At 39.5% G+C, this 17,476-nt stretch overlaps 1 protein-coding gene across 12 annotated transcripts in view; it reads left to right on the top strand.

Annotated features, from left to right (window-relative positions):
- The window catches only part of AKAP13 (A-kinase anchoring protein 13), a 351,713-nt gene that overhangs the window by 294,862 nt on the left and 39,375 nt on the right, over positions 1 to 17,476 (top strand). For all 12 annotated transcript variants that reach the window (XM_057541952.1, XM_057541951.1, XM_057541950.1 and 9 more), the window contains one exon: positions 6,109 to 6,283. In XM_057541952.1, coding sequence (XP_057397935.1) covers positions 6,109 to 6,283 — 175 coding nt within the window. The remainder of the gene's footprint in view (positions 1 to 6,108; positions 6,284 to 17,476) is intronic.

The following is a 17,476-nucleotide window of genomic DNA, read 5'->3' as shown; positions in this document are numbered from 1 at the left end:
GAAAGAAAGGGATAAAAAAGGCATTAACTTTCTTATACCAATTCCTGGTGCTAAACCAAAAGATTCCATTTCAAATTAGTGGGGAAAACCTTTCTGCCTCGCACTCCCCTACACTCTATTCACCCACCCAAACTCCAAGAAAGTAAGAAGAAAAAAAAAAAAGGAAGTCAGTTACGGAGTTCTTGCACAGGAATCACTATATGTATGTGTGTGTTATACACATATACACAGGTACATACATACTTAGAAGTATGGGAATAAACAAGCATTGGACTCAAGGGTATCGTTGTAGAAGTGCACACACCACCCCACCCACACCCCCGCCGCCAGCGCAAACGCAGACAAGCTTCTTAGGTCCTTAGGTAAGTGGGCTGGTAGAAATAGAGCCAATGTACTTTACTGAGTTTTGTAAATAAGATCTCTTTCTTTTAGCAAATACTAGATTTGGTCATCGCTCAGATAAATTTTTCCATAAAACCTGCCACCAGAATTGTGTTTTCTCTTCATTTCTCCTGCCCAAAGGCAGAATGGACAGAAAATGGACAAACTGGAAAAGATGCAAAGTCTAGCAAATCGTGAACTATTATTTTACAAATAAATAGTATAAAATATAGAAATGATACTTAATCTTGGAATAATAAATTCAGAATTTTGTAGGAAAAAAAAGAGTCTAGCAAATAGTTTCTAGAATAGTCACATATTTAAGCGTTAACTTCATGTTTAGCCTTGTTTTATAATTCAAAAAAATTAAGGTTAAAGAGGGCAGAATGCTTATCATTATTCTACATATGGCAGCAAGGCTTAAAATAGAGCCATATCTATCTTACTTATCACTGCTGGCTTAGACGCTGGTTGGCATCAACAAAAGAAAATCTCCTTGAAAGTTCAGTATAATTTGGCCAAATGTTATTGAGTGGCTTCTGTAATCAGCATTCTGCTAGGTACTAACAAGCACCCAGAAGAACCAAAGCCACATAGTCTTTACCTTGAAAATTTTTATGATCTGTTTGGATGATTTCAAATGTTTCTGTTGTTTTTTATCTTGTTTTTAAACTGTGGAATCTTTTCTTCAAACAAACTTTTAATTGGAAGACCAGTATAAAGTGGAGATCCCCCTTTCCATACACCCCCTAGTACCACCGACTTAAGGGCAGAGCAGTGAATACACCACTGATCGCATTGACAAGGTAATACAAACAGACAAGAAAGAAACGATGTAAGACTGAATTTAGAAACTGGAACCTGACCTTTAAAAAAGTCTCGCACCAGCCTCCTTATTTTACAGACTGAAGCACAGAGAAGTATGCTTCAGGTAACAGACTAGATCATATCTTGTGATCTGACTTCTAGCAAGTAGAACTCTTCATTTCATGTTCACTCTTCAACAAGAGTGAACTGTTACTGCACAGTATCTTTTTCCTTTAACTTTTTTCATAACCTCGAAGGACTGGAGTTTGCTAGTAGGGTGATGAAGAGAAGGGGCAGGAGAAGAGAAGGCAATTTGTGTACAAGTGCAGCCTGTCATCAGTGGCAAGACGGCATCAGCTGACCTGTCACCTCCCATCTTCTCCTTTGTCAAAGCGACAGCACTCTTTTGCAATGAGGTTGCTTCCTCTTTCAGGCTCTTGGCTTCAAGGTTTGATCTCTGGGGGCTTGTGCTATCTCTAGTGATGGAAATCCGCAAAAAGTTACAAATCTGTAACCCTGGATTGCAATCCTTTTCACATTATCAAGGGTTTAGATGCCCCAGTAGCCAAATATATTAAGAAGCTTAAGAGTCACCTTTGATCATTGTTACTAGCTCACTTTAAATAAGGTTGTTTTATCCCACCACAGGACAGCTCAGCTTTTGTCAATGTACCAAAAGATAGTAAGAAATAGGGGAAATGGTGAAGTAATATATTTTATGTTAAAATTAAATACCTTGTCTTTATTTGCCATTGTACCCACAGGAGAGCTTTACCATTCAGAAGTATTTTATTCTCTAAAGGATAACACAAAAATAAGTGAATAATTTCTTGGTGTGATGATGCTAGCTCTAGTCTTTCCCTTAACTGTCGAATAATGTTAGTTCTCCATAGTGCTTAAAAAATTGAAAATGCTACTATAAATGCTAGCACTGGTTTTTTATATTATTTAGTGTAAGCACTCTATAGTATATATAATATACCATGTATAACATAGTATACACTATATATATAATACATCTATTCTCATACCTGTAGCCAGTATATGAGAAATTTGGGGGAAATTGAGTACTCATCCTTTATATGTCCTTTTAAGAATTCTCATTAACTGGCATGAGTTATTAGATAAATATTTGAATCTTTTTTTGAAAGAGGGAGAACCTAAACAGGAAGTATAACAGGAAGACGGGCAGTTTCTGCTTTTGTCTTTTAGTATCTTTAAGAGGTAGTACTGTTTCCTGCTTAAGTAAGTTTACTTGCTGCAGAGTATTTAAACGCTAATATGCATAATGTCCGCATTCACAGAGGGAGTGGGGTGACCCTCTTTAAACCATCCTGTCACACTGATTTTCTTTTTTCTAAGCTTTCCTCTTTGCAAACAACAGGGAGACAGTTAGGGATGTTTGAGACAAATTCGTAATCTGACTTGAAGCAGGCATTTTCAGATGTAAGGATCAGACTCCTGCACAGCTGTTAATATACTCCATGACTTCATAACAAGACATTCAACTTCAACTCCCAGTTCCTGTGGTGTGTCTAAAAAAGAACTAAACCCCTCCGCCTTTCAAAGGTGCCGACTAGGGTAAAGTAGTGTTTGCAAAGGCTTAAATCAGCATTAAATATCATTATCTCTCTCGTTCCTTCTTTGATTAAAGACCTGCAGTGTGACAGTTGCTTAATCACACAGCATGCTTCACAGTTTTCCAGAAAGTTCTCTGATTTTTTTTTTATTGTAATTACTTGTCTCAAATGGTAGGTTTAGAAAAACGAAAAAATCACTTTCCCTCATAGTATCCTAGTATAGTTGTTACCTGCAGTTTTCTCTTTAAATATTGTTAGTTTCTATTTCCCCAGCACACAGGTTTAAAAAGCATTTTGGCAGGTGTTAAACAAGGAAAAGTCAAACTTCAGAAAACTGCCAGTCGCCGCCTTACCCACAGGCGTGACTTCACTAAAAAAAGTTTTCTTCATAAATGTATTGCTTTTTATAAAATGAGCACATCTAATTAAATAGATGTGTTCCTTAACTTCTAGTGTTAAAAAATCGGCCTCAGTCTTGCCAGAGTTCCCATCTTGCAACTTAAGTACTGTCCACACACACTGTGTTAGGGGGAATTTGTTCTCTTTCATGTCCTGTGTCCTTTGTAACTAGGGTGGTTGGCTGTACTGGCAGCATGCAAATAGTTAAGCTTGTCTTAAGGAAACAAGCAGCCTCAGCCCTCCCTCCTTCCCTTTCTCAACCAGTCTGTGGCTTCCTCTTACCGTTTCTCTAATGGTTGCTCTGATGGCAGCTCGGAGCTCCTGGGCTGTGCCCCGCCGGCATGAGCCCCTCCTTCTGTGAGAACACATTTCCTGGCATGGGGATCGAATCATGTCGGTAAAATGGGGTCGGTTTCATGAAGCACCCCTTATAACAGTGAGATTCATAGGACCAAAACATGGGGAGGTAAGCACCTGACTTCTTTAAAGCACTAACCTAATAAATACAGAAAGAGACAGTGGAGTTTATTGTTTTGTGTTGTTTTTATCCCTGGAGGAGCTAGTTTGGATTGTTGCAAAGGATGAGGAAATTATTTATTATCTCTTCAGATTCGAAGAGCATTGCAAGGCTTGAGAGAGTTGCCATAGAAGATTTTCTTTTTCTTTTTTTTTTTAAAGGTAGAAATGAGTTTTTTTTCTTTAAATTTATTTATTTATTTATTTTTTGGCTGCGTTGGGTCTTTGTTGCTGCACGCAGGCTTTCTCTGGTTGTGGCAAATGGGGGCTACTCTTCATGGTGGTGCGCGGGCTTCTCATTGCGGTGGCTTCTCTTGTTGCGGAGCACGGGCTCTAGGTGCGTGGGCTTCAGTAGTTGCGGCACGTGGGCTCAGTAGTTGTGGCACGCAGGCTCAGTAGTTGTGGCACACGGGCTTTGTTGCTCCATGGCATGTGGGATCTTCCCGGACCAGGGCTCGAACCCGTGTCCCCTGCATTGGCAGGCAGATTCTTAACCACTGTGCCACCAGGGAAGTCCCCATAGAAGATTTTCTTAACTCTTGCTTTTTTTAGCATGCTTTTTTTTAGCTTTCTTGAGCAAAATGTCAGGTGCTTTTCAGTTTAACATTTTATGTATGAAGAAGCCTTTAGCAAAATTTAGTTAAAAGAAAGAAATTATTAGAAAAACTCAATTTTTATTATTTTTATTAGTTTACATACTTTAGCAGTTACGAATTTTCACTCGGAACAGTTTCCTGTTTTGTAAAGTGAAGTAGTTTGTTTTTCTCCCTTCCTCTGCATTATTTTTTATGGTTCTAAAGTGTAGCAATTTGGCTCTTAGAGTTTTATGATATTCATTCTGTTAACAAAGGAGTTTACATGAATCATAGACTTAGCAAATATTCACCATTTCAGTATAGCATATGGGTTGTGAATAGGAAGTCAGAGGACCTGTTCTGATTTTAACTGCAGATCATTTGATGTGTGACCTTCTGTGAGTCAACAAACCTCTCCAGCCCTTGGCAGTAGAGCGTAGTGAATGAGAACTGAGCTTTAGAGTTGGCAGATCTGGAACTCAATTCCAGCTTGGGCAGTTACTGGTGTGTGGCCTCCAGTACAGTATGAGACATCTCTAAGCCTCAGTCTCCTCAAATGTGAAACGGAGATCACAGCTGGTACTTAGTTCATTGGGTTGTACCCAATGTATGAGAAAATTCATGTCAGTTGTATACTACAGTGCTTGGCACACAGTAACTGTTCAAACTTTTAGCTGCTATGTATTATCTTGCTCTTTTCAGTTAGAACATGGGGAGCATAAGCCCACCCTACTCACCTCAGAATTATTGAATCGGATGAAATAATGTATGTAGAAGGCATTGACTCAAAATGTAAGGCATTTGGTAGTTGTCAGGATCACTGACTTTGGGGTACCTATTTTCCAGGAATTTTTTTAGATTACAACAGTAGTATTGTATGCCCTGGAAAATGGGTACCCCAAAGCTAGTGGCGATGACAACTGTTAAATGCATTCTACCTACCTCTGTGAATTGTAGTTCATGGTCCAGTTAGTTTGAAAGAGAATTATTCATTTGGTATTGGTTAACCAGCCGAGCGTGAGCCTAACCATGTTTGTGAAGGACCTCTTGTGGAGAGCATGTAGTTAGACCCACAGCCCTCGTCTCCTGACAGTAGTGTGTACCTGAAATGTCCCTGGCTGCTTTGGGTATTTCATTAAGGATCTAGCACTCATTAGTATTTCTTTAAATTTTTAGGGTTTAAATCCCTCCTCCCCCACTTTGAAAATTGGGCCAAAGTTAATATCTATGAACCTTGAAATTCTAATTAGTAAGGACAGAAAATGTATATCTGGGGGGATAGTTAATATTTCTGGCTAGAGTAAGGGAGGAAACATCAGAGACGTGCCCTCACGTGGGGATATGTGATGGCTGGGAGGCAGTCAGAGGGGGGACCCTCGAGTCATTTTTGATGCTGCCCAATCATCTTTCCTCTCCCTCAGGCTGGTCCCAGAACTGTCACCATCCTTTCTTCTGCTTCCTGCCTGCAGCTGGCCCTGAACTCATTGCTGGCTTCCCCTGTGGGCCGATTCACGGCCACTGCAGACTCCTCCTCCTCCAGCACCAGAAGCCTCTTTCTCTCTGGTGCTGGTCATTGGGCAATGAATGTGTCTGCTGGCATAAATAACCAGTGAATAAGCCACTGACAGAACTGTTTAGCCTTCCCAGTCCTCTTAAGGTTTTTCTAATGTAGCTCAAATGTCCACAGCTTAATAAAAAAAAATTTTGTCCAGGACAGTGTTCCGAATTTTCATCCAAAACATTCACCAGCCACTGTTGACCACATGCCAGCTGGGTACCCTTCCAGAAGGGAAGGCCTTCTAGTGTTAACTGAAGGCCTTCAGTTAACTGTCGATTGTTTTCTTTGGCAGGAAAAGGAAAAGGAGAAAGATAAAATTAAGGAGAAGGAGAAAGATTCCAAAGAGAAGGAGAAGGACAAGAAGACTGTGAACGGGCACACTTTCAGTTCCATCCCTGTTGTGGGTCCCATCAGCTGTAGCCAGTGCACGAAGCCTTTCACCAACAAAGACGCCTATACTTGTGCAAGTAAGAGACGTGCTTCTTCCTGTGTGATGGAACGCTCTTGCCTCAGAAAAACTCATTTCTAGTTTCCTGTCCTTCCCACCCCTGATCTGTTCCTCGTTTATGTGGAGAAGTAGCCTTTTTTCTATCTTTCTTTGAATAGCATTGAAGAAATTAATTCTAGATATATAACATACAGCCTATAATTTTTTCAGACAGCCGAATTTTAAATATTCTGTCCCGTTGTCCCTAAGCCACTACCTTATTCCAGAAGTCCATCTCAGCATGAAAGCAGTCTCATAACCTCAAACCCTCAAGCTACCCAGCAGTCCCTTGTCAGGTCATATATGCTCATTTTTTTAAAATACTCTAGTACTTTGGTATATGCTTCAGCCATTGACCAACGTCAAGTCATGGAAACTGCCAAGGGAGAGGGAGAGTACCTTCGTGTGCAGAGACGTTCCGTATTGACCTCTTGCTGACCTGCTTACTACCACCTTAAAGCCAAGTCTGTTAACTGAACGTGCTTCCTGGTTTTGACAAGATGCTCTGAGACAGAGGATGGCCAACTTCTTCTGTCTAGGAGCAGATAGCAGACTTCTTAGACTTCATGGGCAATACAGTCTCTGCCACACTACTGAACTCTGCTGCTGTAGTGCAAAGGCAGCCATAGATAATACATAAACCAATGAGTATGGCTGTGTTCCAGTAAAACTTCATTTATGGGCAGTGAAATTTGAATTTCATGTAATTTTCATGTGTCATGGAATATTAATCTTTTCTATTTTTTCAACCATTTAAAAATGTAAAAACCCTTTGTAGTTCACGGGCCATACAAAAATAGGTTACAGGCCAGATTTGGCCCACAGGCTGTTAATTTGCAGATCCTTGCCCTGAGGCACTACATCTCAAAATTTTGTGGTTGCACACAGATAGAAAGTAATAATATCCATTGTACACACCAAGGAAAATCAAGGAGGCTGCTTGTGGTCAGAAGTGGCCAGTGTGAAGGTCCACTCTTCCAGAGGCTGAGGTGATTCGCATCTTGTCATACCTGTAACCAATTCAGACCAAATAGTGACTAACTCAGACTCCAAGAAGCACTTCTCAGACCATGATGTCATGACATTGTCTTGATTTCAGTCATTTACGTGAAGTATCCCAAGTGATCTGTTACTAAAAATAGTTAAGTTACTGAAATTTGAAATTTTTAAAACTTTATTTGAGCAGAGTCAAAGTTACTGCAATAATAATTTCCACTCACTTGCTTCCTTGATATTTAGAGAAAGAGTGGAGTGACAGCTGGCACACAGCCTATCTTATCCATGCTGCAGCTGTTGTGACTTTTTAAAAGACTGGCGTTAACGCTCACGTGCTTGTAAAATGCCTCTTATGGATATATTATACCCCAATATTGTCTACAGCCATATTTGTTTTACTGTCCTTTTTTTTTTTTTTTTTTTTAAAGAAAACTTCCAGGGAGCTCTCATCTCTTTTTTCATCCTCGTGTACAGATGTCACACACATTTATGTCCTCCTTCATGTGTGACTTACCAGGACGATGATAACGACTCCAACGTAGTAATACATTTTATGTGACCTCGAGACTGTCACTGTTCAGTATCCCCCCAGCATGTTACTCTGGAGCCCAGGTTCTAATAGGAGTCATTCTTAGGACACCAGTCACCAGTTTGGTTTCTTAGCCACTGGACACAGACAGCTTCTCAATGCTAGAATAACTTGGTTGTCTAGGGCAGTATCACCAAGCACTTTTTAGTATGTTTATCTATCATTAAAACATACTTAGTCTACTCACACGGGGTATGTGTGTGTGTGTAGTGTGTGTGTAAAAAATTACATACATACATGTCCTATACTATAATTACAAGGAGCTCATTCTAGGAATGAGAAGTCAGGTTTGCCATTTTCTTGTTTGCTGGTTAGTTATTAGTCTTCTTTATATTGTCTTAGATGCACAGTTTCTTTGCAGGAATTTGTCTCTTTTTCATTTTATTTTAGTTGAAACTAAATATAATTTATAAGTTTACTTTATTGAGCACCTGTAAATTTCCATTCATCACAAGATGCTGAAAGTAAACAAACGAGGAAGGGTGCCACTGTTACACATCCCTGACCTACCTTCCGATGGCCTCTTCTTCCTTCCAGAATCCTCTAGGATCAAACATAACAGGAAGCCGCCTAACATTAAGGCTGAGTGAGGTACCCATTTATCAGTCTGTATATTAACTCCATTTCTCTTTTAAGTCAATATAAGTGAGAGCTGTAAAACTTTCCTCCTCTATTTCAAAGAATCATTTTGTGCATCCCTCCTGCAAAGTGCCTGATCTCCATTTTGGGAGTACTGGTCTCAGAGAAGAATAGGGAAAGATCGTATTTCTTGACTGGCAGCATGAAATTAATATTCAAGGAACTTCATCAGTACAGCAGACTGAACACCTGCTTTCTGCTATAAAACGTAATTTTTAAATATGTATTTTCAATAAAATATATTTTTTAGAAAACTACTGTATAACTGAGCATGCAGAAAAGAAAATCCCCAAACAGTATAGATCCTGTTCTTTCCATTAGGGACTTTTAATAACTCAACATCTTCTCTTGCCTGTGCATTTGCTAATGCTTCTTCATAGCAGTTTGCTTCCTTACATGGTATCTGGGTATTTTTTTTTTTTCGTAAGTTCAGCTTCAGCTTTATAAGAGATTTTTCCCTCCCGTGGGAACCTCTAGATTCCCTGTTTTGTCACAGTGACCCTGTGAGGCAGCAGTTCTGCATTTGTTTCAGCTGGATCCCTCAGGGTTTCATCATTCCTAGATTGGGATTCCATTAAACCTCTAGAGAAGATTTCTTAACTCAGGGTTCCAGGAGATATGGATGGTGTAAATTTGGACCCTGGATTCATATGTGATACAGAATTCTCACTCAGCGTCCTGGGGAGGGCAGGTTTCCTTGCTGCTTCTGCAGGGCCAGTAGTAGGTGAACTTTTTCCAGGCCCTTCAGCATGGCTGTTACAGTCTTTAGTTTAAAGCTGTTGGCTTTATTTAGGGGTCTCAGTTCCAGCTCCCACTGTGTGCCCTGAGACCGCATATCCTGTCCCCAGTTGAGGGGATGCTCTCTACTGCTCAGAGTACTACACAACCAAGGGGTAGGTTTGAAAAATAACGGAATAAAACTTCAAGAATGAAAGTAGTTCTTGAAGAATCTTCATGGAGATTTTCACATACTTCAGTGTTCTGTGTCCTCAGTGGATTGTTCTGATTTATATTTATTATGTATATAAAAGAGAAAATGGCTTCCACTCTGTCCTGTGCTTCAGTGGGGGAGAGCTGGGTGAATATTCTAGGAGATCTTGATGACTTCAAACTGGATTTATTTTTTACATTTAACTACCAATAAGTATGCATTTGAGTTTCTTAAGTTATTCAGCAAAGATCAGTTGCCTGAACTCTGCAAGACACTGTGGTTCATTCAAAAGCAGTTCATCAACAAATATTCATTGAGCAGCTGAATGTGCCAGGCACCTTTCTCTTACTCTTTTTTCTCAAAACTGAATATATTTGACATGTAACATTGTGTAAACTTAAAGAATGCAAAGCGTTAATTTGATGCATTTATATATTGTAATATATATTGTAATCTGATTGCCATTGTAGCCATATTTAGCACCTCTATCACATCACATGATGATCCTTTCTTTTTAGTGGTTGGAATATATAATTAGAGGCACCTTTCTCAAGTTGCTTATTACACAGCTTATAAGAAGAGTTCTCGGGACTTCCCTGGTGGTGCAGTGGTTAAGAATCTGCCTGCCAGTGCAGGGGACACGGGTTCAAGCCCTGGTCCGGGAAGATCCCACATGCCGCAGAGCAACTGAGCCCGTGCACCACAACTACTGAGCCTGTGCTCTAGAGCCCGTGAGCAACAACTACTGAAGCCCGCGCACCTAGGGCCCATGCTCTGCAACAAGAGAAGCCACTGCAGTGAGAAGCCTGCGCACCACAATGAAGAGCAGCCCGTTCGCCGCAACTAGAGAAAGCCCACGCGCAGCAAAGACCCAACGCAGCCAAAAATAAATAAATTAAAGAAAGAAAAAAGAGTTCTCAAGGTATAATCCTTGGTACTTACTCATTGCAGGATTATTCATATTGTGGAAAATTTTAAAGGAACTAAATATCCAACAGTAAAATATAATATATTCATCAGGTGGAATATTAGGCCAATAGTAAAAATAGAATAGATCGAAGGTCGGCAGGCTTTTTCTGTGAAGGAACTGATAGTAAGTACATTAGGCTCTGCAGACTATTGGGTGTCTGTGGTGACTACCCTACCCAGCTCTTGCAGCACAAAAGCAGCCATAGACAAGGCATAAATGTGAATGTGACTATGTTCCAATAAGTCCGTATTTACAAAACAGATGGCTGACTTCGGCCCCCAGGCCACGGTTTGCCAGCCACTGGGATAGCTCTGCAGGTACAGACAGATTTCCAAGACATTTTGATAACTTGAGAGGCAATAAATAGAACTGTATGTATGATCCCAATTTATAGAAAGCCAAGAAGTAAACAGTAATTGTTTACGTAGATGTATGAGAATATCTAAAAGGATATACACCAAACTGTTAACAATTTGAAAAAGAGGATAGGAGAGGAGAGATTGAAGGGGACTAAGTTTTTATTTTATACTTTTGTGTTGTTTGAATTTTTTAAGACTGTACTTAAATATTGTTTCTCTGAGTAAAAAAAAATGTAAACATCAGATCACTGGTAGTTTCAAAGGTTTTTCTGGTTGTCAGCTGGTCTCTGATGAAAGAGCAAAATATGTTGATGTTGAATGAAGAACTTAATGACAAAGAGCAAAATGATCTCTGGAAAGCAGTCAGCCTGACAGAAGACCTACAGAGAGTTGCTCTGTATAGCACCAGCATGAATAAGAAGCAGTATCGTTGATTCCACCAACTCTCAGTTCTGAGTTGTGAAGTGAAATATTATCAGAAGCTTTAGGGACAAAAGAGAGAGAAAATCTTGTTTGAGGACCCAAAGAATCCTTTTCTTTGTGCTATAGAGGACCGTAGGTTTGTGGTTATAGTGAGTGGATGACTCTTTCCATGACTAGCTCCAGATAACTTTTCAATTTAAATGCAGGCTGGAAAAAGTTGTCTAATGCATGTCAGTGTATGAAACATCTTATCATTGTCATTGATTTTTGAGTATACATTATTTCCAGGTTAAAAGAGTTGAATTATACTCTCCTTGACTGTATCGTTAGTCTGTGTTAGACTACAGTGACTACTGAACCTGCAACTGACATATGATTGATTTGTCAGGTAGCAAAAATACCCACTATGATGTAGGAGAACACACCTCTTTTAACCAGGCATCCTAAACCCAGTTTTGTTTTCTTCATACCTTTTCCTGTGAAACATAAATAGAAAGTCTCTTATTGGACTCACTTCATGATGAAATACAGCTAGGGCACCTCAGACTGTTGAACTGCTTTATGCTGTCAGTATAGCTTGTGGCAGAACTCGCCCTGGAGAGGACACCTGGGATACCTTTTGGAAACTTCTATGACCCAAGGATACCAGAGCAACCCATGGAGAATCACTTGTGTGGGGTCTGGTACTGATGAGGAAAAAACAGACTTAAGAGGTTTGAGGGCTTCCCTGGTGGCACAGTGGTTAAGAATCCGCCTGCCAATGCAAGGGACACGGGTTCAAGCCCTGGTCCAGGAAGATCCCACATGCCGCGGAGCAACTAAGCCCGTGCGCCACAGCTGCTGAGCCCGCGCGCCTAGAGCCCGTGCTCCGCAACAAGAGGAGGCACCGCAATGAGAAGCCCGCACGCCGCAACGAAGAGTAGCCCCCACTCGCCGCAACTAGAGAAAAGCCCACACGCAGCAACAAAGAACCAACACGGCAAAAAATAAAATATATTAAATAAATTTAAAACAAAAAAAGAGGTTTGAGACTTGTAGACTAAAGTTCTGAGCCACACATCTGTGTAGTAATTAAATAGTTCGGTAGATAGGACAGTGGTTTTCAGAATGTTTTTTGTGGAACAGGTGTTTTGGAAGTTCCAGATTTTTGGATTTAAACTAATTTAAAACTCACTTAAAAATATACATGCTCAAAAGTGTAACCAAATTTTAACATCAGCATATTAACTTTAGCTGTCAGTCTACCTACTTGTTTGGATTTTTCCTTCCATCTCGAATTAATTGAAGAATGTAATATAATTGCAAGGCAAGCCATTTTTTTAACTGCTAATATTTGTACCAGCTTATCTATGAAAATGAAGATATTCTCTATGTTATGTACGCAAAACTAAATACAGACATAAATTAGATGCTGAGGTAGTTAAGTGAATTCCAAGTATAATATGCACCTGATTTCTCATTTTTGGATCCATCAAAACAACTTCATTGTCTCTTTTATTGACTTCAAAAGTAAATGTTAAAATTATAGTTCAAATATCTATACTAAATATTTTACATATTTGATAGCACACAATATAACAATATTTTATTTAAGACTTTTTAAAAGTAGAAAATCAGTAAAATAGGTCGACTACTAGTTTTATGCTAACAGTGTTTATAGTAAGTAGGATGGGGGTTTTTTGGTTTAATTTGTAATTTTTAATGTTAAAGTCACCTCAGGTGTCTATTTCTTTTGGAAGCAGATTATTTCATGGAGTCCAGTGTGTCATCACAAGAGTCTTTTCTGTTTGGAGAGGAAGTATCGTCATCATGTCCTCTGCCAGCGGTTCTTTGATTTATGGAAATCACTTGATCAAACTGAAAATGTCACAGATTATCTTAGTTCTACCCGCTTAGCAAAACAAGGAAGAAAAGTTAATGTTTTTCAGTTTAAACTGAAAGAATCAAGGGACTTCCCTGGTGGTCCAGTGGTTAAGACTCTGTGCTTCCAGTGCAGGGGACGTGGGTTCAATCCCTGGTCGGGGAACTAAGATCCCACATGCCGTGTGGTGTGGCCAAAAAAATTTTTTTAAATAAAATTTAAAATAAATAAATAAACTGAAAGAATCAGACGGCAAAAAAGGAACTGTTTGATAGGGCCTGATTATTACCCTACTATGCACCTAAGGTGCAAAAATACATTTTTAGTTTAAATACCACCCCACCTCAGAATCTTAGGGGCTACCTATCTCAACTATACCTTTGCAGTCCGCTCCAGAGGTAATGTTGAAATAAGCTCGACATTTAGTGGTGGCATTAAGGTCTGTATGTTGACAGGGTGCTGCTGCCTGCCACTTATAAAAAGAGGGAAAAAAATCAAGGCTTGAAAGCAAAGGAACAACATGTAGTCATCTTCCCAAAGGAACAAAAGTAATGGGCTGGTTCTCTCCAGCTTCCTGAAGAACAGTGCCTGCAGTGCATGTTTGTGTGTGTGAAGCACCATCTGTAACCTTGGCAGGAAGTGGAAAATATGAGTAATCTGGGGACTCAGATTCTTTTTCCCCCCCTCCCTCCATCCCCTCTCATGTCCAGGATCTTCCCAGGGGTCTCTGGAAACATAGCATCCCTCCAGTTCATTTAACTCCCAGGAAACCCTTGTGCTCTTAGCTTCCCTTTTTTGGTTTAACATTAACCCTGTTTGCTGACCCTGGAGCCTCAGACCCCAAGTGGCTGCTCAGTCAGTTTTGACTCGTGGTTTAGAGAGATCAGCTGCATGGTTCGTCATGGTTATGTGTGACGATGGTTGATGTTGATCTTCGCCCATCTTTCAAATGTTTTTATTCACTTTAATATATCTTTTTGCATTCAAATATTAAGAGATTCAGCAGGATAGAATTTTTAAAACAAATCAGCATCTCTTGACCCCAGTAGAACACACCTGGACCGGTCTGAAGTCATAGTCGTGGTGAAAGCTGAGTCCCTTAGGTGGAAATGGTCGAGATCACAGATGTTAGAAATAGCAAGGAGCAGGAGCGAAGCCTCCCTGTGGTTCCTCTGCAGTCTGCTCCTGGAAAACAAGCAAATGGTGAGCGCAGGAACTGAAGCCCCGTGTCGGGACTACTTCAAAGTAATTTAATTTATGAGAAACTTGACAGGGTTGTGTGTGTTGTTTGTTTGTTTTTTTTAAACTCAGCCAAAACTCTACTCTTATTTTAGGATTTCAGTGACTTGAGTGGAGAAAGGAGAAGAGCGTCTTTCCAGTTCTTACTTCTTGTAGTTATGTAAAGCTTTCCTTGAATAATCAGCTGTTCTTTCCAGCTGCCACAAATAATTTGGTCTTTGGAATGCTTGGTGTGGAGTCTTTCAGAGTATGGAATCCGTTCTGTTCGGGGTTTTTTGGATCTTGCCAGTGGTTCTGTTTTGTTTGCTTTAAACAGATGTAAAATGACATTGAGATTATTGTGGATTTATTTTCTGTTGTGTTAGCAGCTTCTGAGTACTTTTGTGGTAGGTTGGTTCTCTTGATTAAAAAAATAAACAAGTAGACCAGCTGCAATCTAAGTAGGAAACATAAGAGTTTAGAATGTGTGTGATGGTTGGATTCAGCTTTAGATTTTATCCAGGAAGACAGCTCTCTAGATAGGCAGTTTTCTCGTATTTAGAATTCATTGCTTAGATAGTAAAATACATATAACTGATTAAGGAAAAGAAGTTCGTTTATGGAAAAGGAAGGTGAAAGAGCCGAAGCAATAAAGTCAATTCTTATCCAAACAGAGCACTTTCATTTTGGGTTTTGTTCATTTGTTTACCAGTGTTCTTCTGAAAACTGCTGCTAGGTGAGCACTTCAGCTAAGATGATTTGGCTCATTTGTGGCTTTCCTCTTGTCCTGTACATCAGCATTGTGGTTATTACACCAGCTACCAAGAATATCTTACAAGGCTTTTGTATCTACACTCTATCAGTCCAGACCAGGCAGTGTCTCACACTCCCCAAAGAATTTAAACAAGAAGTTGTGGAAATAATTTTGGAGCGTGTATTTCTAAATTGTTGGCATTTAAATGTTTTTTTGTTTTTGTTGTTTTGTTTGAGTTTTCTTGGTTAGGGTTGACACAGTAGGAAGAAGTTGCACCTTTCTCTCCTTAAAGTTAAAAAATTTGCCAACCTTTATCCTTAAGAAGGGTCAGAGAATTTTCCCCAGATGGGTTTTGCTGCTCAGACCTGTCTCTAGGAGGAACTCTTCAGCACATCGCCCACTGGACTGAAGTGGCAGAAGAGCCCTTCCTTCAGGTCCCCAACACAACTCAAGGTGAATCCTTCCCGTAACAGGGAGGCCTGGAATATGCCATGCTGTAATTTCAATTTGGCATGGCCACTCCTCTTACCCTTCCTAATGCTGATTTTCTTAAGCCAGTCTCTCTAACGGGTTGTTTGATTTTTCTGCTGAAAGAGAGCGTATAGTATATTCCAGTTCACCAAAGATCTGGTGGCAGAGGTTAAAAAAAATGCAGCAACAGATAGATGATAGCTCCCAGTCATGTGGGTTTTCCTTCATATCCTTTTGTTTGATGCCTCCTTGTAGCAAGAAGTTGAAGGCTGGGCTGTTTGCTTTTAAGTTCAGAGGAGTCTAATTAAGGGTCAGCTCTGTTGCCATAAACCACTGTGCCAAGACCTTTATGAAGAACTTTAAAGAATGAAAGTATATTGCTTACTGCTATCAGGAAATCTTTTTGAAAAATAAATAAAAGGCCAAATAATTCTTTGATCTCCCTAACAACATGGTATAGTTTGTGGCAGAGAGCTTGAAAGTGTATTAGATTTGTCTTTGATTCTTAAGTTCTCAGTAATTGCCTGTTTTCCAAAACAGAGGTTTTTAACCACACCGACTTTGGCTGATGTCAGTGGGGCCGGAGTTTCTAAATCACCCACGTATACCTCTAAAACCATTGCCATGAACTGAGTCCAGGACAGCCTGGTAACAAGTAGAGTGGTTTGCAAGTAGGTACTTGAGTAAGTTAAGCAGACATCCATGCAAACTGTTTATCTCTAAGACTTGTGACCATGTTAATAAAGCATATTAAAATTTTCAGCTGGGTTGTGGGTTTGGGGACATGTCTCAGTTAACTAAAGTGAATTTGTGTGAAAAGTTGTTTACCAGAAGTGCATTTTAACTATTACTTCTGCTTTTATGATTCATCAATTGCAGTTGTCTTTTAAATCTCAAACACTGGCCTGAGAACTTGAATATTGCTAAAATCTGTTTAAAAGTGATTGTACCTTTCCCATTGTTTAATTCTCTATAGGGTGAAGGAACTGATGGGGAGGAAAGGAACAGGAAGAATGCAACTTGAGAGCAAGTTCTGTCCACGGTGTACTAGTTGGTCATTTTTGTAGATCAGAATTAGTGGCAAGTTCTCAAGCAAATCCATCACCCTGTGTTGCCCATTCATGCCTAAAATATCGATTTTCATTACAGCAAAGGAGAAAATGCTGTTTTTTAACTGGAATATAAGATCATAAAATCTAGTTGAAAATTGTTTTATATTTGTTTTAAAAGATAAGCAAATGCAGGGAACTTTGAAGGAATTAGAATTTGGGTTTTAAAAAAGAACACACTAATATAAAATAGTACATGGATAACATAACCAACACCTATGTGCCCATTACTCAAGATGAAAAAAAAAGTAACGTTTTGTCGTATTACTTTAGATTATTTTTCAGTTTTGAAGAAATAAACCATTATAGTTAAGGTTGAATTCCCCTGTTGCCCTGCCTAATCCCATTCCTCTTCCTTCCTCCCCAAGACAAACACTATCATGAATTCAGTGTGTATGTAGCCAATGTTTTATAACTATCCTATATATAAACAATATTAAAAATTTTTTTTTTGTTTTTAGTTTATATAAGTGGTACCATACAGTATATCTCATTCTGTAACTTGCTTTATTCTCCTCAGCATCATATTTGGGGGATCCAGACAGGATATTGAAACACGTGGATCTAGATTATTGACTTCTAACTCTTATGTGGTATTTCATTTTTTAATATATCAAATCTGTTCCACTGCTAAGTCATTTGGGTTATTTCCAATTTCTGTCTGTTACAAACAGTGCCGCAGGGAACATCCTTAATTGTACTTGTGTGTATCACCAGGCTATATACCAAGAAGGGAATTGCTAATTCATAAAGTGAGCACGTTTTTACCTTTACTAGATGTTGCCAAATTACTTTCCAAAATGTATGTATCGTCCATCGGCAGATGATGCGAGCTCCTGCATCACCATATCCT

Source organism: Balaenoptera acutorostrata, chromosome 3, assembly GCF_949987535.1.
Source record: "Balaenoptera acutorostrata chromosome 3, mBalAcu1.1, whole genome shotgun sequence".
NCBI lineage: Eukaryota > Metazoa > Chordata > Mammalia > Artiodactyla > Balaenopteridae > Balaenoptera > Balaenoptera acutorostrata.
Note: the sequence above shows the minus strand (reverse complement) of the source record. Positions and strands in the feature narration are given on the sequence as shown.